This window comes from Clinocottus analis, unplaced genomic scaffold (genome assembly GCF_023055335.1).
Source record: "Clinocottus analis isolate CAN_PGR_092001 unplaced genomic scaffold, fCliAna1.0.p SCAF_1, whole genome shotgun sequence".
NCBI classification, from domain to species: domain Eukaryota; kingdom Metazoa; phylum Chordata; class Actinopteri; order Perciformes; family Cottidae; genus Clinocottus; species Clinocottus analis.
The window spans coordinates 1,822,204-1,844,050 of record NW_027175820.1 but is presented as its reverse complement, the minus strand read 5'-3'; the positions used below and the strand labels follow the sequence as shown (position 1 = coordinate 1,844,050).

At 48.1% G+C, this 21,847-nt stretch overlaps 1 protein-coding gene across 2 annotated transcripts in view; it reads right to left on the bottom strand.

Annotated features, from left to right (window-relative positions):
* Positions 1 to 1,623: 1,623 nt before the first annotated feature.
* Positions 1,624 to 21,847, bottom strand: part of LOC137785263 (transcription initiation factor TFIID subunit 4-like) — a 76,931-nt gene continuing 56,707 nt past the window's right edge. The window contains exons 14-15 of one of the 2 annotated variants that reach the window (XR_011077469.1): positions 3,284 to 3,530; positions 1,624 to 3,132 (exon numbers count right to left, since the gene is read on the bottom strand). Coding sequence is in view for 1 of the 2 variants with exons in the window: in XM_068576407.1 (XP_068432508.1) it covers positions 3,357 to 3,530 (174 nt within the window). In the remaining variant the exon portion in view is untranslated. Of the gene's footprint in view, positions 3,531 to 21,847 lie in introns of both variants that reach the window. The other variant, XM_068576407.1, reaches the window with a different exon arrangement.

Here is a 21,847-nt window from a genome sequence, read left to right as displayed (position 1 = left end):
TCCCCCCCCGTGCCCCCCGCTGCTGTGTCATCCCCGAGCCCTGGTTGAAAAATATATATATATATTTTTAAAAACCTACACCGCTGGACCGCACGCTGCAACAAACTGATGAGTCAAAAGAGGCGGCGAGCGCACTCAGAGCTCGCCGTCCACTGCGCTGCCGATGTGTGGAAACTCATCCGGGGGTCGCAAAACAACAACAACAACAACAACACAAAAGAGAGAGATCTGCAACGATTATAGCGTTGTTTGTTTTTCAGGGAGGAAGGACAGAAGGCGGAGAGCTTCTCACTCACGGGGCATTTGGAAATTACAGAGTGGACTTTAAAAGAGATGGAGGAGAGGGGGAGGAGAGGGGGGGGGGGCATTAGAAGAAAAACACCGTCCTCCAAAAAAAAAAGGAGCAACATTTGCAGTGTCAGGCTGCAATAAGTAAACCCTGCGACACCCGTCACGACTTTTAGTGAAAGGTTAAAAAGGTCGACAGGCCTGGGATCTTCATGGGCATGTCCGCACATGTCCGACCCTCCCTCCTCCCCCCCTCCCCCTTTCTCCCCCTTTCAGATGAAGTGCTGGTCAGCGTTTCGGCCGGCTCCCACACGGCATTCACTCCTCTGAGGCGGGTCAGCTGTACAGTTATTGTATATTGAATCACTCGGGACTCGGGGGTTTTACTGGACCCTCGTGTTTTTAAGAGACCTCTTTCGTCCTCACGTTGAAAAAAAAAATAATTAATAAAAAATAAAAAAAATGCAAAGAGTTCCGAGCGTCGCATCGTGTACATATGGATTCAAACGTTTCAAAAGGGTATAATGAGGTGCAGATGTATATTATTTAAAGTGTTTAAAATTCAATTAGACTGTGGTATTAAAGGGCATGTGTTCATTTGCGGTGTCTCCATTTGACTTTTCTTGCATATTTGCGATAATAAAAGGATGTACTGATGTATAGCTGACGTGTGTCTCATTGCTCCATCAGCTCTCTGCTGCCATTATTACTATTTTATTTTATTTATTGCAAAGCGGGAAGGTCGTCGACAGAGCTGACTCCGGATCAGCGGCCCTCGGCTCCGGAGGGACCGGGAAACGGGCCGAGGTCTTGGGGATAAAAAAAACCCAATACGCTCCCAAACTCCAATATTTTTGCACCGAGTTAAACAGTTTGGTCTTTTTTTTTTCTTTTAAAAAATGCTTCTGCTTAATTAGCAGCAGAAACCTAGGGGGACTTTTCATAGTTGAGCAGCGGCGCTTGACTCAGTTTGTACTTAGCATGTGCAACGTTAGAAATGGAAATGAAGCGGCTGAATTAGTGGTTGACTTTAGCAAAACGTTCCTTGGGAAAAAAAAAAACACAAAAAAAAACCACAGCGTTTTATTTTCCCTTCTAAAAGAGTGAGGAACGAAACACATTGCCTGGTTATTGAGTCATTTCAGAGTCACATTTACATATTTGAATTCCCGTTAAGACTCCCGTCGCACGGGCGAACAGATCCGTGTCTGCTGGAGTGAAACAGAAGAAGAAGAAACACACAAAGTCAGCGTCTGCTCAGTTTAGTAAACAGCGTATTTATTCCTTTACAAAATAGGTACAAATACATAAGTATTGTTTTTTTTTTCTCACACAAACAGGAAATTTTCAAGATATGTACAAGAGTTTACCAAAAATAACGTGGTTCTAATAAACACATAGTTTTGTAAACAATATTTACAAATCACCCTTACATTGAAATGCCCCTCCCTCATCTGTTTGCATTAGTAATATTGTCCTAATATTTTGGCTAAAAAGCTGTAGTAGTAGTAGTAGGAGTAGAAATGTCCTCTGAAACCATAAAAACCACTAATAAAATCAATTGTTGTGCTTGTTTTTAAAACAGGGTGTCTTGGAGATAAGATTTATGAAAATGTGTTAAGCATAAAAGCCAATCCCAAAAAAAGAAAAATATATTAATTGTTAAAAATAGTCTTTTGACAGGAAGTCGGCGATATCGTTTTCTACTTAAAAGTGTCCTCTCTATAATACAGTGACAGCTTTCAGTCGTCAGGTAAAATAGATTTTAAAAAAAGTGCTGTCACGACGTACAACGGGTGTTTCAAAGGTCACCAAAATATAAATAAATTGTATTATGCCAAGAAAAGCTGCATAGAGGCCAAGATATTTAGTTAAATAGAAAAAAAGACAAACAAAAACACACAAAGGACTCATGTAATACAATTAGGATTTGTGAAAGTAAAACAAGGCGAGGTGGCAAGAGGCGCTTTGTCTCCAAAACAAAAGAAACAAAACGTGAAGCGCTTCCGTCCTCGTTCTCGTTAAACGCGACGTCACAGCTGCGATCTTCAATTCGGGGCGACAATACAAACAGGTAAGTGCTTTTCATCGTTCAGTCATTACCAAAGTAGGTTAGGGGGCTAACGGGGGGCTCCGGGGCCCCGACAGCTCCGCTGGAAAGAGCTGAAATATTTCCTTTATGTGCAGATTGGACAGCGAGAGTGAAACGATTAAGGAATGTCGGTTCTTTTTGTCCATACGAGGTTTCAACCAAGAGACGCTTTTTAAGAGCTGAGCGTGATAGTACGCGACGTACAAACATCTAGTCATTAAAAACAATGTTCACATTATGCGTGGGTAGAAAACAAAATGGAAAAATACTGACCAATCAGAAACTGGCTCCATGTTTGAGTTTCCCGTGAGTTGAATAGATCGCGGGACTCGTTCGCATCACGCGGCAGCGACACGCGACTTGTTCCTTTTCCTGCCAAGCTCACGTGTGATAAAAATATACATGCTGTCCAACAATTCCATAAGAACTGGTGTGTTTAGACGTACAGAGTGTGTGTGTGTGTGTGTGTGTGTGTGGGGGGGGGGTATTGATCGTGATGCTGTTATTTGGAATCCTAATGTTTCACAACGATGTCTCGGCGCAGAAATCGCTCGTTTACTGAGTCGAGCTGAAACTACATTCATTGAACTCGTTCAAGAAACAGCTGGCGGAGAACCTTCGGCGCAGTCCTCTCGCGTTGAGGTTTGTTCATTGAAGCTACGCCGCCGCCGCCGCCGCCAAATAAATAGATGCCCGAGACGCGAGGTGGACGACGACCGCTTCCGTTGAACTCGACGCTCCACGCCGTGAATCTGAAGCGGAGGAGACGCGGAAACAAGGGTTTGATTTTGGTGCGTCTGTTTCCTCCTCCCCCTGCGCTCCGTCCCAAAATCTCTTCTCTTTAAAAAGACACATCAAACGTCACTACAGTACATATGGAGACACAGAACTGAAACATTAGACCTGATCTGAAGGCACGTGGCGGGGAAGGAGGAGGAGGAGGAGGAGGAGGCTGAGGTCGGGCGCTGAGCGGAGGCTACTTGAGCAGGGCGCGGTAGAGGAGGAGGGAGTGGGCGGTCTCTCGCTCCTGCTCCATGTAGAAAATGATGTCCCTGAGGTTGACGCGGGTGATGCGCTGCCGCGCGTACTGCCGCGATGAGGTGGACGGGCTGGAGGAGCCGGCCGGGGAGCCGGCCGTGCTGCCTGGAACCTGCAGAGAGGAGGGAGGGGGCAAAGAGGTGAGAAGGGATCACCTGTCACATTCACGTCAAGTTCACGGCCCTAAAGCACAGCGTGACGACACGTTTTCAGTTTGAGTAAACCAGCAGATAAAGGCAGCGCTTCATAAAGGTACCGCTTCATAAAGGTACCGCTTCATAAAGGTGCCGCTTCATAAAGGTACCGCTTCATAAAGGTACCGCTTCATAAAGGCGCCCATCATAAAGGTGCCGCTTCATAAAGGTGCCGCTTCATAAAGATACATCTTCATAAAGGTACCACTTCATAAAGGTGCCGCTACATAAAGGCACCGCTTCATAAAGATACATCTTCATAAAGGTGCCGCTTCATAAAGGTACCGCTTCATGAAGGCACCGCTTCATAAAGATACATCTTCATAAAGGTGCCGCTTCATAAAGGTGCCGCTTCATAAAGATACATCTTCATAAAGGTACCGCTTCATAAAGGCGCCGCTTCATAACCACTTCATAAAGGTGCTGCTTCATAAAGGTGCTGCTTCATAAAGGTACCGCTTCATGAAGGCACCGCTTCATGTCACATGAAGGCACCGCTTCATGAAGGCACCGCTTCATGTCACATGAAGGCACCGCTTCATGAAGGCACCGCTTCATAAAGGTACCACTTCATAAAAGTACCGCTTCATAAAGATACATCTTCATAAAGGTACCGCTTCATAAAGGTACCGCTTCATAAAGGCGCCGCTTCATAAAGATGCCGCTTCATAAAGATGCCGCTTCATAAAGATACATCTTCATAAAGGTACCGCTTCATGAAGGCACCGCTTCATAAAGATACATCTTCATAAAGGTACCGCTTCATGAAGGCACCGCTTCATAAAGATACATCTTCATAAAGGTGCCGCTTCATAAAGGTGCCGCTTCATAAAGATACATCTTCATAAAGGTACCGCTTCATAAAGGCGCTGCTTCATAAAGATGCCGCTTCATGAAGGCACCGCTTCATAAAGATACATCTTCATAAAGGTACCGCTTCATAAAGGTGCCGCTTCATAAAGGAACCGCTTCATAACCACTTCATAAAGGTGCTGCTTCATAAAGGTACCGCTTCATAAAGGTACATCATCATAAAGGTACCGCTTCATAAGGTACCACTTCATACAGGTACATCATCATAAAGGTACATCTTCATAAAGGTGCTGCTTCATAAAAGTACCGCTTCATAAAGATACATCTTCATAAAGGTACCGCTTCATAAAGGTACATCTTTCTAAAGGTACCGCTTCATAAGGTACCGCTTCATAAAGGTACATCATCATAAAGGTACCGCTTCATAAGGTACCGCTTCATAAAGGTACATCATCATAAAGGTACCGCTTCATAAAAGGCACCCGTCATAAAGGTACCGTTTAGCATCAGCATGCTAGCGCCGTCACCTTGAGCACGTTAGCGTGCAGATTGCCGCCATTCAGCCCAATGTCTTGAGTCCATTGACTTCACTGGAGAAGTCCTTCTTATGAATAAAAAATAAAAGTATGCGGATAAATATTCAGGTGAGCTTAAAACAAAACGATTATTTTCTCTTCCAGGTGCTCACTTTGCCTTCAGTGAAGTGAACAACGTCTCCGTGGCGCCGTCGAAGGAGACGGCTTCCCCGGTTAAACACAGCGTAACTGTTGGGAAAGCAAGCCACGCTATGTTTCCCATTTCTCACGAGTGAAGTAATCGCTGAACGGCTCACACATTGACAGTATCAATGGTGAGGAATGCAAAGTATACACCTCCAATTAGGAAAAGTAATCCCTCTTGCAGAGCATGAACGACATCAAACAAATGCGCTAACGACGTCCAGATCTTTAGGTTCATATTGGGAGTTTTTTTTTGTTTTGTTTGTCAACTGGCAGAACGCGCTGGCGACGCGCTTCGTTACCAAAGCGAGTCCTTCGGCTCTTTACGTCGCCCCGAACACGAACACATTCCTCTTTTTTCCTAAATTGGCAACGCGGCCGACACGGAGGCCTCGCCGTTTGTATTCGATCCAGGAAAAAGAAAAAGAAGAAGAAAAAAAAAAAAAGGAGACGGGGCTCCTGCACACAGACGGACCGACACAAATCAAGGGTTGCATTTACATTTTGGAAATGAGAAACACTGGGACACGAACCCAGCCAGCGCCCGCTTGAGCGCGGGCAGAGAGAGAAACAAGACAGACGCTTCAGTCGGGAACACCCTCTCACAATTACATTGATTGCAGCGGCCTGTAAACACGCGGCGCAGACCGGCTTTAATTGCAAACATACGACGGGTCTACGGGGTTTATACAAGAGCCGAGCCAGAGTCCCTCCGGCGTCGCCTTCGTGGTCTTCGCGTGCGCTCGGATGACAGTGTTTGGTTCGGTCTGGTTTCCCTCGGTGGACTCTCTGACCCCTCGGGAGGCCGGGGCGGTGAGTGAAGGTAGCCAGGCCGCCAGCTTTACCTCGACCACGGGGCTCGGTCGCCTCCATCTCACACACACAGCCGCTGCTTGAGTTGGCGTCAGCGCAACTTTGCAGCAACTGCAGCAACAATGTGGCGGTAAAGGCAACAAAGGAGCCAACCGATAGATGTGCTTCAAAAAAAGATATTTCTGCCATGTAGTGACACAAACAGCAGAGAGGCCCGACTCAGGCATCTGCACAGTGAGAAGATATTTAGAATAGAGGTTAATAAAGGATTAACGCTTCATCTTGTCCATTGTCAGAGCTGCAGGTCACATGACACGCTGGGTGAAATGCTCCAACGGCCATGAAGGTGCTTCTGGTGACAGTCAAAGGTCCTTCCGCCTCCTGGGGGCAGGCTGAGGCGTAATCTAATCTAGTGGTAACTCTTGAAATTAAGAGGCATCAGCAGACGCAAATAGACGGAGCGGTAAAAGACACACTTGAGTCTGATTCTGGATTTCTTTTTCCCTCGAGTCTGAAAGAAGACATACGGAAGAGAAACAGTCTCAAGACCTCAAACTGGACCAGAAGATGGAGAAAAAAAACGTCCTTTTTGCTTGTAATGGAGTATTTTGGTATCGCTACTTGCTAAGAATGCTGACGCTAAGAATCAAAATATATATAACCAATCCAAAAATAAACTAAAAAACATTTGATTTCCCTACACGCCGTAGTTATTATAGTTATATATATACGGCCTAAAGCCTTAAAAAAACTAAGAATTGAGCTGAACTCCTCGTGGTTTTATACAGGAAAGCAGAATGCGTAAACATCAACGTGTGTGCCGCGGCTGATGTCAGCTTCCAGCCCTGAATCATCACCCCACATTGGACTCTGGTCAGTAATGCTGACCGGTATTACTGCCGAGACGCTGGGGGGGTTGAAGCTCCCCCCTCTGCACCACCACCACCACCACCACCACCAGACCCTCACTTTGGGGAGCGTCCCCGGCCTAATCAGGTCAATCACGGCCGACCACATGTGAGAGACGGGCCTGCCTGCTGCCGCGCCAATTACTGCCACTCACGAGCGCGCCCGGCGACGGGGCCATGGATTTCAACCAATCAAAGCCATCCATCCACCTGGACGGATGGGCAGCAGTAGCCACGGGCGGGCGGCGGTTGGACAGTGAGCGTAGCCAGAGATCGCCGTTTCAGGTAGTGTGCCACGGCTCCCAGAATGCCTCGTTCCCTTCAGGGACAGCGGCAGCCCTCTTGTGATCCAAATGCATGCGGAAAGGTCAGCGCCCGTCCAGGAACTCACTCAGACGTCTTTATCTGCCCTCCACGTGCCGCCGACAGACGTACGCATGTTGTTGTATCGCTGTCTGTGGAGACCGATACCTCTCGCCAGCACACGCAGGAGGTCGTGTTGTGGAAGAGGAGGAGGAGGAAGAGGAGGACGAGGAGGAGGGTGCAACACCAACGCTGAACAAAGCAGATGGCTGAGTGTCAGTTAAAAGGGAAAGGGAGACATCAACCGCCGCGCTTTCCCCGTCGCCAGCAATTACACAGCAATTGTGTCTGAGATCCGATGAGAAAACAAAATGGCAGGCTTTGTGAGGTCACAGTGGATGAAAAGGAGAGGAAGAAGAAGAGGAGAGAGAAAAGCAGGAGAGCAGAGGCTCCACGAGAGAGAGAGAGACTGAAAGTCTCAGAATCCGCTTGGCCAGGAAAGATCCATGAGGCAAAAAACAGCATCTGTCATTTTATCTGTGACGGGCGCTCGCAGGCATTATGTCATATGACATATCCATCGTACAGAACGCGCAGGGATACTTCGATACATCTCTTCAGACATTTGACTTGTTTGGAGCAAGAAAAGAAAAAACAAGAAGCCAAGGAGAGAAGAGGAAAGTAGAGGAGGAGGACGGAGCAATAAGCCTCTTTACAGGCTCCGGTCTTCAGCCGCATCCTGTTGACACACACGACAACGTGCCAATGGGCCAGACACATCACTTTACACTATAAACCCCACACACACACACACACACGCACACACACACACACACACACACAGGATTACATGACCAATGCTCGTTCTCAATCACTCGGAAATCACACAAACGACTGGAATTTCCATATTTAAGTTGAATTGTTCGACATCAACAAAAGCTGTTTTTTTACTTAATTTTATGCAACTTCTTTCAAAACCATTATTGTTAGTATTTTTTACTTTAGATAATGCCCCCCAAAAAGCTACGAAATACCTTGTTTGATCATGTCCACGTCTCTTCGTTGTCGTCTGAACTTTTTATAATTATGCTGGAAATGTTTGACCTTTAAAATCGTATTCTGCAAATCAAAAGAGCGGATTCAGAAAATATTTAAAAAGCGGATAATAAAGGATTAAAGCTTTTTATTTTTAAAAAAAAATCAATTTTAGCATCTTGTCCACTGTCAGGTGGTCACACGACACCCAGGAGTCCATCAAAGCCCCGAGCACTTCAATGAGAAAAACAAAAATGGATGAAATGCTCCGATGTGCCGTTACGTGCGTCCATGATGACACCTTGCAGGACAGCGGGTCACACCTTGGTGTCGATGACCAGCAACACACACCTTGAGTTCAAGAGGACTGGAGTTAATTCCCGTTTCACTAAATCTACTTTTGATGAATAATAAATGTTTTCTCGCTCTCGAGCTCATTTTCTGTGTTTTTGAATCCGTCTCTAATCGCGCAGCGCCGCTATTAGCACCTTTTATTGTTTTGAAGAGGTGTGTGTGTGTGTGTGTGTGTGTGTGTGTGTGTGTGTGTGTGTGTGTGGTTCTCGCTGATCCGTGGCTTTGAACCCTGAGTGGCACCCGAGCCTCCGTGCCGGAGCCAATATTGGATTTGGCCCGGGTCACACCTGAGGGCGCGGCGGGTTAACGGCCCTCTTTGCCAGGCGTGCAGAGCTGCTCGGGAACAACCTGCTGCCTCAGCACGCCGCCGCTCACAGCGGAGGTTGCAGATGGGCGGCGTGGTAAGAGAAAACACACACACACAGTAATGTAAGCACCGGTACGTGACGTCACCCCGGCCAACACGGCGGCGGTAACAACATCTAAAGGGGGGAACATTGCTCAGCATTCATGTTGGGGGATAAAGACTAGCCCCGTGTCGGTGGAGAAACAGATAAGCTGTTCATGATGCAACATTACTCTTTTGTTGTTCTTACTTTGATGCCGAAAAATCCGTTTAAACTCTGAAGTCTACGCTTCGGGCAAGGAGGCCATATATAGCACAACAGAGACAGACTGTTGACAAGCTAAACAAAGAAGTGAAGCAAAAGCTGAACCAGGTGGTGAGTTTTTTGGGGGGGTTTGTTTAATTTCACAAGTTGAAGCCTCGGTGGCAGCAGCCACAAGTCAAACACTGACGGGTTTGTGTGTGTGACGCTGCGTATTCAGCTATGATTTGGGCGTCCAGTTACATTGGCTGAGTGCAATTTGAGGCTTTGCTAAGCCCCGCCCCCTCCAACGCTACCAGCCCACGCTGTCACTTACTGAAGAAGTAGAAAACAGGGATTTCAGAGAGAAGTAGAATCTACAATACGAGTTTAAAGGATATCTCCAGGTTAAAAAGACAAAGCTAGCTAAAGCTACACATCAGCTGGAGCTCGAGGTGAGACGATGAAATGCAGGAACAGCTCCTGTCATGTGATTCACTGTCATTAAAAAGCCACAGCAGCATGTTTATACATTCGAGATATCTTCAGGAGCTAGCCTAGCATGGACGCTAGTTAATGATGCGCTAACATGCTCTGCTAATGTTAGCTCCGCGGGTTTTTACACATAAACGTAAAAGCCTTCCAACCTCTCCGGGTTGGCGTGTAAATAATAAACCACTTTAACTGACAATAAGTCATTTGACTGATTAATGCTGATTAATTAATAGCTAGTTAGTTTAAAAACCTCTGAGGATTGGCTCGTCACAGGAAGGAAAATGGCGCTGGTCTGACTTTAAAGCTCACCTTAAGTGTGCTATGAGCTGGATTTGTTGCTAACTTTGGGGCTAACTCTTACTCCTTCACTTTAATCAGCAGGTGGCAAGAAAACATGGCAACTTTACTCAACGACAAATTAACCCGACACACACACCGCTACGTCGACCGCTACAGCCTCCACTGCTGACTTGAGCGCATGAATGGATGCTGTGTGGACTCGACTGAGGACAGCGGCGGCGCGCGTCCAACAATGACGCAGCGGCCATTTTGAAAGAGTTACCGGATGTCGGCTGATTAGCTCTCTCGTACGGGGAACGACCGCTTCGATGCGTTTTCACGCCTCCGACTGCGCCCAGCACGCAGCCGGATGCTTTCACGGTCAACGCCGCGGGCGGAGGAGTTTGCAGCGGCTCGCAGCTACTCCTGATGGGACCGACTGGCTCACATGCTGGTTTACCGACGAACTAACCGAGGAGCTGGCTGGTTTGTTTGGCTCCGCTGGCCGCGGGGCCGGCTGACTCACCGACTGACTCACCGACTGACTGACTGACTGACTGACTGGTTGACTGACTGGTTGACTGACTGCGCGCCAGCCAGCAAAGCTTTCCCACATGTCCTCCTCCACGCCGCATTTCAGCCGGGGAACGCCGCCACGTCCCTCCGTCGTCGCAATGAGCCCAGCCGTGGGAGTGCAGCCCCTGCTTCATCTCCAACACTCGGGGGCCCCCGAAACGCCTTCTCCTACGGCCGCCATTAATCGGCAACAGAGACTCTCTCTCTCTCTCTTTCTCTTTCTCTCTCTCTCCACGCCTCTCCTCTTTCTCGCTCCCCGTACGCCCACAGACATGCTGGATGAGGCCATTTTGAAAGAGTTAACAGATGTCGGCTGATTTCGCCCCGCGGGCCTTTCTGACATCGCCCGAGTGATGTATTTGATGTGGAGTTTATTCAGCTCTAATAAACGTATAAAGAATTAGAATAATAATTCGCAGATGTAAATGCTCAGATTATATGCTGGAGCTTCTCTTTGAAGCAGGCGAGGCGGCCAAGATTAGCAGAACCAGGGGAGAGGATGAAAAGGGGTTTTCTTTTTTTTTTTTTGGGAGGGGGGTGGGGGGCGTTCAGCCCCGCTGATCATCGGCGAGGTCATGACGGACGGACGCCGCGGCTTTACGTTCACGCCCGACACAGACGGCCTTTGTTACCGTCGCAGGTTGAAACAAGAGGCTGCCATTGTCACTGTGCTTCAACAAAAAAAAAAGAAAGATAAAAAAAAAACAGACAAACAAACAGCTGGAGCAGAGTGAAACCCATTTGCAATATCAGTTTTTTTTCTTTTTCATGCATGCTTTCGCTCATCTGTCATGTTGTGAACGGTAAGAGGACATAAAGGGAGGAACACAAAGGGATGAGAGCGAGCTCTAGCATTCTGATCGCGGCAAAAAAAAACAAAAAAAATATGAAGGAATCACTTTCTAAACAAACAACTTCCATTTGCTTCGCTGCTAAAGAACAACAAATCTCAAAAATGGCCAGTTGCAGAGCATCTTAATGCCCACATAAACCATAAAAACAGCTCCACAGCTCCATGGCAATGCATAGCAACCGTGCAGAATTTTCAGTCAAGGAGAAAGAAGGCAAAAAAAAAAAAAAAAAACACCTTATTACTTCTAACTCCTGCAAGCCATTTTGGTCTCCAAAGGTTTTAGAGCGCCGCAGGCCATGTGTCTGCAGTGTTTCGGGAAATGACTTGCCTTCGCACGAACACTGCTATGTTCTGCAGCACTGCTGCCCCCAGCATCCCCGCTCAATTTCTGTTTAACCCCTTCCTGCCTTCCCCTCACACTGACTCACTGCAACAGAGAGCTCACACCCCAGCACAATGCTGTCACATTGTTCAGCCCGCCCGCAAAAAAAACACACAGGCGAGAGCAGAGCTCCTTCTTTCTCTTCTTTTTTTTTTCATGGCGAGCTCACACGTTAACGCCACGTCCAAATTTCAGCTACTTAAGCGCGTGATCCTAACGAATGGCGCAAGGTCACGGCGGGCCAAGGAGGAGGGTGAGGGGGGGGGTGGAGCGAAGGCGACCCGGCTTCGCTCCGCCAGATCCGCCGCGGAGCGCGACGGCGTTTGCACACTTGAGTGTGTATCAACGGGGCGGATTAAATCTGCAAACTCGTTGACACAACACATAATTAAAACATCTCGCTCGGGGTCAGGAATTTTCTAATTAGTAGTGTACTGACAAAGCTGCAATTCCATCGCCCTGAGTTTCAAAGTCCACAGGTTACTGCCGAGATGAAAGCCGCCGCGCCCCCGGGGCGCCGCTCCTGCAGGGGCCGCTCGCGCGGTTCCTCAGAAGACGAGTCGCGGGGTCACCGAGCTAAACAGCCGCGCCGCAACCCGGAAGCTCGCTCCCGAACAAAGAAGTGCAAACTTTTCTTGCCTGGAACCTCCCCTCCATCACCAAACACCCCCCCTCTCTCTCTCTCTCTCTCTTGTTCTTTCCCAACCTGGGAGAAACAAAAGATTGTGTGAAGGCAAACCAGATGAAGAAACCATAACATTGTTTTTTTTAAATCTGTTTAATTAAAATGCTCTGAGCCGCGGCTAGCTGAGCTACGTGTTAAACACTACAAAGGCTTCCTTCCTTGGCGGGCTCTTTGTAGCCTCAGTTGGCACACAGGATTGCTGGGTAATAACACCGTGTGTTCACATATTGGTTATTTCCACCTATTGAACGAATAAAACGCCCAGTTGTGCGGTGCAGACGGACGCTAACGTGACAACAAACGGCGTTTCCATCGTGACGCGTCAACCAGGCAACTGTAAGAGCCAATCAGTAGCTTTGACCACAAAACGATGCGTTCAATGTCTTTTCCGCTCTGGTGTTTTCCGTGGGGAGAGCAAAAAAAGCAGCGCGGGAAAAAAATGGCCGACAGCGTGCCCGCTAACCTGGACAATTAACGCCGGCCGAGTATTCTTCGGCTGCACAAAGTATCAGAAGTTAAAACTTTTTTTTTTCCCCTCCGCCATTAAATATTCAAGGCGTTTCATATATAAAATGAACCCAATTAGAGTTAAAATGGGAGAAGTGTAATGAGTCTCAAGTCAGAATGCTTGTCTTCAGAACTGTTTTCGCTAATGAGCCCTTGTTGGTTTTTTCTGTTCTTCTTTTCTTTTTTTGCAGCCTTTACTTTCAGTGGTGTGGCGCTGTCATTTCTGCCGCTTTTGAATTTTTAATCCAAGTTGAATGGGAGGGTGGCGACTGAGTTAATAACCGCGGTGTTTTTGCAGCAGGACGGCTGAGAGAAGTCGTCCCAAATGAGGCTCGTGGTCCGCCGCCGCCGCCCTTTGATGTCTGCGACTAGGAAAAACGCTCCAAATAGGAACAACTGGTTAACACATTTAAAAGCCTATCAGTTTTACAGTGGTATCGAACGTAAATGACCACGCGGAGGGAGGGGGGGGGGCCTGAAAGATGGCCTAATTAGGCAGAAGAGCAGGCTAGCAGAATAGCACGGCACTGAACAACACAGACACCGACACGAGGAGAAGCCGGAGGAGGGGGGGGGGGGCAGCGGATCCCGGCGCTCGTGCAGACATGTGCCGAACTGTCAGCCGTCAAATCCAAATCCTCACGAGCAGCGACACATTTCATTTACAAGGAAAGGAACACACCGCACACAGGGATATGCAGATGGAGGCGATGAGAAAGCACATTTTAGTTTTTTTCTTCTTCTTCTTCTTCTCTCCCGCCGCCCCGACTCGTTCCTTGATCTCAAAATCGACACAGACGGGGGCGTGGGGGACGTTTTTGACACCGTTTAGCCATCGTAGACTCCCTTCTTCTCCTTTTTTTGTTGCAGCGCCGCCGTCGCAGGTCCCCCGTGCACCTGACGGAGCGGAGGAAGGCGGCCGTCTGAAGGAGCAGGTCTGATTAAAATGCGGGCTCTACTGGGGAAAGAGAGAGCTTCATGTTTTATATAGATGGCCCAGAAAGAACCCAAAACTTTACTGGAGGATTGTTCTTTTTCTTAAATAGAGTTGCCTCCGCCAACGTTTGCGTGACCCTCCACCTCCCCCACCCCCCTCCACCCTCCTTTAGCGTCAGCGTCTTTCATACGACAAGCCGAGAGGGCGAGAGGCTGGAAGTAAATGTTACCTTTTGAACAAATGTCTTTGGGAGGCATTTGGAGTCGTCTCTTCCACTTTGATAGAATAATATGCCGCTTATGCAGCGACTAGCTGTGCTGATAAATATGGAACGATTCCACAGTTCATATGAAATCATACAATATGCTGTCGATTAGCAGTTTAGGAGGGTGGGGGGTGGGGAGGGTGGGGGTAATAATGGCAGGCAGCATCAAATATTTTGGACTCAGCTGAAGAAGCTCCTCATGACACGTTTTCTTTCTGGCGTTTCTTTCTGGAGGCTTCATTCCTCCCATCAGGCTCCTCTTCCACGGGCCCAGAAGGCTTCCTTCCTACCTGCACAGCATTTTGGCAACCCTGCTTTATTATACCACATACAACAGCATCATTTCCCAGGCAAGCTGTGAGTGTGTGTGTCTGTGTGTGTGTGCACAGAAAACTCTTATCTACATATTGACTTGCTTTAAATCCACACCCTTGTCTGCCATAATAATTACACATCGTGTAAAAAGGAAAAGCACTCAGTTCGCTTCCTGCACCTGAGGCGGCCGGGCGGAGGCCGCGGGACTCACCCGCCGGCGCCCCGCAAACACGCCCCCGGCGCCGCCTGGTCTATCCCGACGTCTTGGGCACACAGCCACAGACGTTGCCTTTCCGCGGCGCGATGGCGGCTTTTTGTTATCGGCTCCGACGAAACAGAGAGTGAGAGAGAGCGCGCCCGACGGTGGAGGTGCAGCGAGGTACTGCGGGCGACAAAGCAGTGGGGAATATGTCCGACAGGTAATATAGACAGCATGGGGGAGGGGAGGCTGTTTTATAGTTGTCAACGAGTCAGACCACACACACACACACACACACACAACAAAGCAGGAGTGTGTCGGCAAGCCCGGGAGGTACGTTCACATCGTGTGGCTCTCAGTGAAAATGGCTCCGGAAAAGGGCGGCGTCCATCGCTCAGAGCCGCCACGTGACGCGCGAATGGGAACACTGAGGCCGCATCCGTCGACTCACAACTCTCCCAAAGTTCTATCAGTGGAGGGGCGTTCATTAGTCCCCGAAAAATACATAATTTATGCAATCTGAAAAATACATGTGATCATGAATCAAAGTGGGAATGAGAGACACAGAAACATCGAGGTTCTCAAGGCGATGCGAGTTCTTTTGTTTCGGGTGGTGGTGGTGGTGGTGGTGGTGGTGGTGGTGGTAGAGCGGAGATCAAGCGCTACGGGCGGCTGTCCTCGCAAAACACCGCGACGGTGATGGCGGCGTCCGGACGAGAGCCCTTTCTGCTATTGCAATTCCTTTTAGCACATCAAATTTAATCCTGTTTACCTCTGCTGAACACTTTGTGGGCATGTACGGACATGTCCATGAAGGTCAGGGACCTTGAACTCCCCACTACTGGGAGTGTGTGTACACACACACACACACACACACACACACACACACACACACACACACACATACACACACATCTCCAAACAGCACCGGAGCCAATCGCCTTCATCCTCTCTCCGTTCAGGACGGATAACATTCAAACGTCTCAATTCTGCTGAGATTATTTGTCAAAAAAAACGCCCAAATTTCACATTTAATTGGCCTCCCTAATTAGCACCGGATGTCTAATTCCCATCGCAGTCACTGTGCTAAATGGTGAAAGCTTTAGCAGGCGGATGCCGATTCCTTTTTCCCCCTCGTTGGGCGTGTACCCCCCCCTCCTCCACCTCCACCTCCACCTCCACCTCCACCGTACATTACCCGCCCAATGATCGATTCTAAATCTTAATTAGGGGGTCGACAAACAAGCAAGGGGACTTAATGAACTGTGTGCCTTGTCAAACAGCTGGCCTTGTATTTATTGAGATGTATGTTAAATTTAATGATTCGGGCAATTAACCGCGGTCTGTATTCTCCGAGGGACACAAAGGGCCGTGGGAGGCGAGCGCCGGGGCCGCGCCGACCTCATGGAAAGCAGCTGACGGATGTTCGCGGGGCACCGGAGAGGACGTCGTGCTCGGGAATAAAGACGTCACGCGTCATGGCCGCTCCCCCGTGTGCCTCCACGCGGCCGTTTACAGAAGCTTCCTGGTTTACGGCGCCGAGCCGCTCTGTGGAGCTCATCCCGTTTAATGATCCGAGAAAGAAGAAGGCAAAAAACACACAATACAGAAACATAACAGAAGATATCTAAAAGTGGGCACAGCCGTTATTATCAGCGCTTTTTCCTTTTCTGTTTTTTTTTTTTTTTTTTTCAAGACGATCCATTTCTAACTTTTTTTTTTTTTTCTTTTCTAAATTGGTCAAATGGAAAAGCAGCTAAAAAAAAAAAAAAGCGAAGGGGGGGGGGGGGGGGGGGGGGGGGAGAAGAAGAAAAAAAAATTAAGCCGAGCTGAAAAGTGCGACTTGGATTTAATATTTTATAATTGCCAAGGGACATTCTAAGATCAATGAATTTTTGCCCGGGACGCACATCAGAAAGAGATGTACTTCAGTCTTTTTAGGGAACATTGGTCTATTTAATTCCAGTGTGTGATGCATGTGAAATATGCCTTCCATGGCCTCCTTCTCCTTCCCCCGGCGCTGCTGCGGGCAGACATTACCACTTTTAATGGGCCGCCATGAGAAGAGGCAAGCCAGCCAATAACCCATCCTCACTAATGGATCGCCTTGTTTGCTCTCCTTTCACCATTTTTTTTTTCTTCCCAAAGATGAATTTAGATTTGCTCTGTATTGTTTTCTTTTGTTTCTTTCAATCTGAGACAAAATACAGGCGGCCGTATCGCGAGGACATTTCATCACGAGACGATCGCGTGGATTCGTTCACGTGGATCGTCTCCGTCCAGCCGAGTAGCTCTGGCGGTGGATCCGGGTGGTGCGAGGCGGTTCAAGTGGAACTGGGAGCCAGAACGCCGCCTCTCCCAGTGGCCTCGGGGGGGAAATGGAGCTTCTGGGTGTTGTTGAGAAGAACTACAAAGGGGGCAGTTAACGGCGTCTGTTTTCAGGGGTTGGAATGATCAACTCGCTGAACAATATAGTCACTTGTTTGCCCTCAACGGTCCAACAACTCCCCGTGACTTATCAAATCAAATATACATTTGAAATCAAAATGATTGCCAATCAACGAGGTGGCCAGTGGTCAACGCGTCCTCGCATAGCGGCTCAAACGAGATCAAGAAGACACGCCCCGTTTCTCGTGCGTTCGCCGCCGAAAGCCGGCAGCACGTGTCGGCTATCTCAGTTAGCTCGAGGCTACACAGGGCGTCACATTGTAAAGCCAGTGATGCATATTTGTAATTTGTGATTTTGAGCAATACAAAATAAAGTTGCATTAAATGGAATAACACATAGTTACGTTTTAGGAACGTGAAATGGATGAATAGATTTATTTACACCCGAGTGGAAATGTGTTTGTTGTAGTAGCAGCTTACAGACACACAAATAAAAATGACAAGGATGAAAAATATATACAGCAAAACTCCAAACAGCAGAGTGTATTCATTTAGGAAATTCAATTTGAACAATAGAGAAAGTGCAAAAATGCAAAGTATGTGTAGTGTAGTGTATATAAACATAAACAAATGCAACAAAACCACTTGGTTAGGTTAAGCAAGAGGTTGTTGCTTGTGTTAGAAAAACTACAAAACACTTCTTCTCCGGTCGAAAGATGGCCGTTTGTTGGGTGAGACCGAGTCTTGATGGTGATTTATGTGATAAAACATGTACTTTTCCATCATTCATGGTCATTGAAACATTCCATACATTTGTCGGATGGGTGACCTTTACGCTGCAGTTTCTTTTTTCGCACCACTAAAACATGCCGTGTTCAACCTTCCACCGTCGCAGAGTTACATCGACATACCGAGGGTTCACTACCAATGACATCCCTGCATACTTTAATCAAGACCCCAAGGTTACGCGTACAAGAGAATCAGCCGCTGAACCAGCTGTGTGTAAAACTGCTCCAGCAGAGCAGCGGTGCAGGAAATATAAAGATGGAGGCCCGTTAGTGAGTCGCTGGGTTTTCAGGAAGAAAGCTGCTGCGCTCAGGATGCCGAATAAAAAGTCCTGAATCAGGTTCTGGAAGCTCACACTACCATCTATGTTGGCATTCCTGCCGTCTAGTTGTATTCTGCCGACTCCGTACATATAACCACCTCGCCTCCGCCCTCCCTGAAAGATCCTTTCCAGCTCTTTTTCCCCCCCGTTCTCTCCCCGGACTCGAGCCTTGACAGCTGACGATGGAGCTGACATCAAACTTATCGTCAAAGGGGAAACAAACTGAAACACACAGCGACGAGACCCGCGTCGTCCCTGGTGATGCCGCGGTGGCGCTCTGCACGGAGCGATCAGGGTTCAATCTAACGGCGTCACGAGGCGGGTGGGGTCCTATGAAAAGTAAAAATAAAAAATGTGACAGGAGTTTCTGAAGTGAGCCGCAGCAGAAAGAACTCTCTCTCTCTCTCTTTCTCTCTCTCCGGGGCTTCTGCCGCCAAAAGTTTCAGAGGCTCCGTGTTGACGACTTCATTTCGCGGCGCCCGCGCTCGCCAACTCTCCAGTCGGCTTCGCCGCGCGTCGTTGAGACGCCGACGGGTTGAAGCCCAGAGTTTCCATCTCCTCCAGGAGCGCGAGCGGGGCGCAGGGCGGGCGGGCGAAGCAGGCCTCTCTCTCTTCTTCCTGCGGATCCCTGTGAGCGGTGAAGGCGTAGGACGAGGCGAGTGGGTTAGCACGGCGGCGGCGGCGGCGGCGGCGGCGGCGCGGCGCAGCGTGGGGTCCCGGGATGTTAGGCCGTCCCTCATGTCCCCGGCCGGCAGGCTAGCTAGAGAGCCAGCCGTTATCGACTCGCCTCCATAGCAGCGAGGCGGAGGAGGACGGCGGTGGCAGCGGAGGGGGGGGGCGGGGGGAGGTGGAGGAAGCAGCGAATTTCATTCTTCAGAAATTTAATTATATCAAGATTAACAAGGGAGGTAATTAATTTCTTTAAGATGGGTATCTCTTAAGTGCCCGGGGCTCAACTTTGTTGTCAAAACTGTATATTTAACCATTATTTCAGGGCAAAGTTTTCAAGGCAGGAATGAGGGGGATACTACTACTTTGAATATGGATATGTATAATATGGATATATAGGAGGTTCTTATCTCAACACGGAGAGTACAGTGTTAACACCAATGTGTGCGTTCACGTGCATAAATACATATGAGGTCCATTTAGGCTTTTTTTTTATTGTAGTCAAGATGGATTTTCTTTTTTCTCGCAGCTCAGTCGGACTCATCGCAGCGATGTGAGCGAGAGGTGAATCCTCTGTGATCTGTGGGAACGAGTGGGAGTCCTCTGAGAGTGTTTAATTACTGTCTTATTTCTTTAAGTGTGACTAACTAGAAAATCTAACCTAAATGAGTGGTGGAACGTGGACAGCCCATGTGTGTGTGTGTGTTACTGATCTTGGAGGCTCTGTAAGCCCCTTTCCATGAACGAATACATTAAAGGACCGTGATGCTGAGTCAAGTTGACAGTCGCCGTATATTCCGCATCGAACAGACAATCGCGGCTCCTCTGCTCTCTCCTTCTGTACATATTTTGCTTCCTGTGCAGAGAGCCAGATACCAATGTGTCAGAGAGTAAATTATTCTTCTTTTTTTTGACGAGAAACATGCTGAGGGGACATCAGTCCCGGACACACGCACATAAACGGACTGGTTGAGAGAACAGAGGCAGTGGAACAAACAGGATGCGTGGAGTTTCTTTTCATTACAAACATGCTGAATTATAATTTGAACAATAATTTAAATAATGTGGAGGCATTTGTCGCGTGTATGTGAAACCTCCAGACAAAATATTTAAAGCCGCCCAGTCTCTTTAGTAGAAAAACCTGTTTTGTTTGTTTGTTTGTTTTACAGCAACGTGGCTTTATGGATGTCTGTTTCTCCGTCTACAAATTTGGTCCAGACTGAAATATCTGAAAAAAACTATTGGAGGGACTCGCATCCAATGTTGCACAGACATTCATATCCACCTGAGGGTGAATTTTAATAATTTCGGCCATTTTTCAATGAGCCACGTGAGCATGTTAGCATTAAAACGTTAGCATTTAGCTCCAGTACAGCCTTACAGGACTGCTAGTGTGAAACTTACCGTTCAGCTTTCAGTAAGTTGATGCTATTTACAGTTTAATTTTTGATTTATTTCTTTAGTGAACTTAAATATTCACCATGTATGAAAAGCATGCGCAGCAGTGTAGGTTGTAGTTGCAGTATGTGGTGCTGTGTTAATGTATTATGATGGCAATGTTCCATTGAAACCGCATAATTTTCCAGTATTTCAGGTCATATGTATTTATGACATCTATGAAATACACAAGATGTGAAACAATGTCGAACTAAATGGGCACGGATACATGTATAACGAAAGAGCAAATGTATATCTTTTCATGCTAATGTTAAAGCTGCATTTTAAATGCTTTAACCTGCAGATCACTGGTGGGTACCACTATGGTCTGCACCGTGCAGGGGAAGGGAAAGTTGGCAAAGTGCACCGCGCTGGAGCTCTAAGAACGCCTGGCGTCGGGCCAAGGAGCCCCTGTAACTATACCGAAGACTCAACTCTGTCTGCTTTGGGTCCTCGCTGGAAACTCAGAATCGCCTAGAGACGTGAAGTCAAACTAATATTGCAATCTTCTTGACATTATGAAACCAATAGCAGCCTCTCCGTGCCCTCTTTAATCATGTGTGTGCGGTACGTGGAGCGGGGGAACCCACACAGGAATGCTTATGCATCATGCTAAAATCGCTGCATTCAAATTCCCTTCCCACTTCAGCGGTTGAATAAGTCAATTAAATCAACGGCTAATCCGGCGGGTTAACGTCAATGCACCCAGCGGATTTGAGAGAAGCCGCCATGTTGTTGTGGAGCTCGAGACGACGAACAGAAGAAAAAACTAAACAAAAAATAAAGGTAAAGTTGGCTGTAGGGTCCACTGAAAACCCCCCACTGTGTGTTTGGTTTGAACATGGGGAGAAATAAAAAAGGGAAGTAGAAAGGAGGCATGTTGTGGTAGTAAAAAAAACAGCAGTACTGTTTACTGCACCAACAGGCGGCCATGCCTTCTCAAACTAAACACTATCCCCAGCAGATCACTGGAAAGAGATGGAGGGGGGGGGGGAGCAAGTGGTTCTCCTCCCCGCTGTCCCTTCTGCTAGCATTGACTTGGCCACTCTCTCTCTTAACCAAACAGCCTGGCTGGTCCGAGTCCTCTGAGTCCCCCCCCCCCTCCCTCCCTCTCCTCCTCCCTCCCCCTCCACCCGCTCCGGAAACCCTCGCGATCTGCGAGTTTCCTGTTTGTCTGGTTGAAGACCTGGCCGTTTCACTCCCGGGCGGCGCACTGGGAGAGAGGGGAGGACGCGAGAGAGAGAGAGAGAGAGAGAGAGAGAGAGAGAGAGAGAGAGAAAGAGAAGGACAGAGGGGAGGTTGGCGGGGAGAAGGCAAAGGGAGAGACACCCGAGCACTCCCGAGTTGGGATTGATTTACTTCATTAACCGAGATTACAAGTTTAACTTACAAACCAGAGGTCAAAATTTCTCATTAACAAGGGGACCGTGGAGAACCTCGGGGCCTGGAGACCACTCTTATTACTGACTACACATTTCAATCTGTCTTTGATGTTCCATGTCTGCCTTTCTACATCCCCCCCCACCCCACACCCCCGCCCCACTCTCTCTCTTTCTCTCCCCCCACCTCCCCTTCTTTCCCCCCTCCTATTTTTTGGCAGCGAGGTTG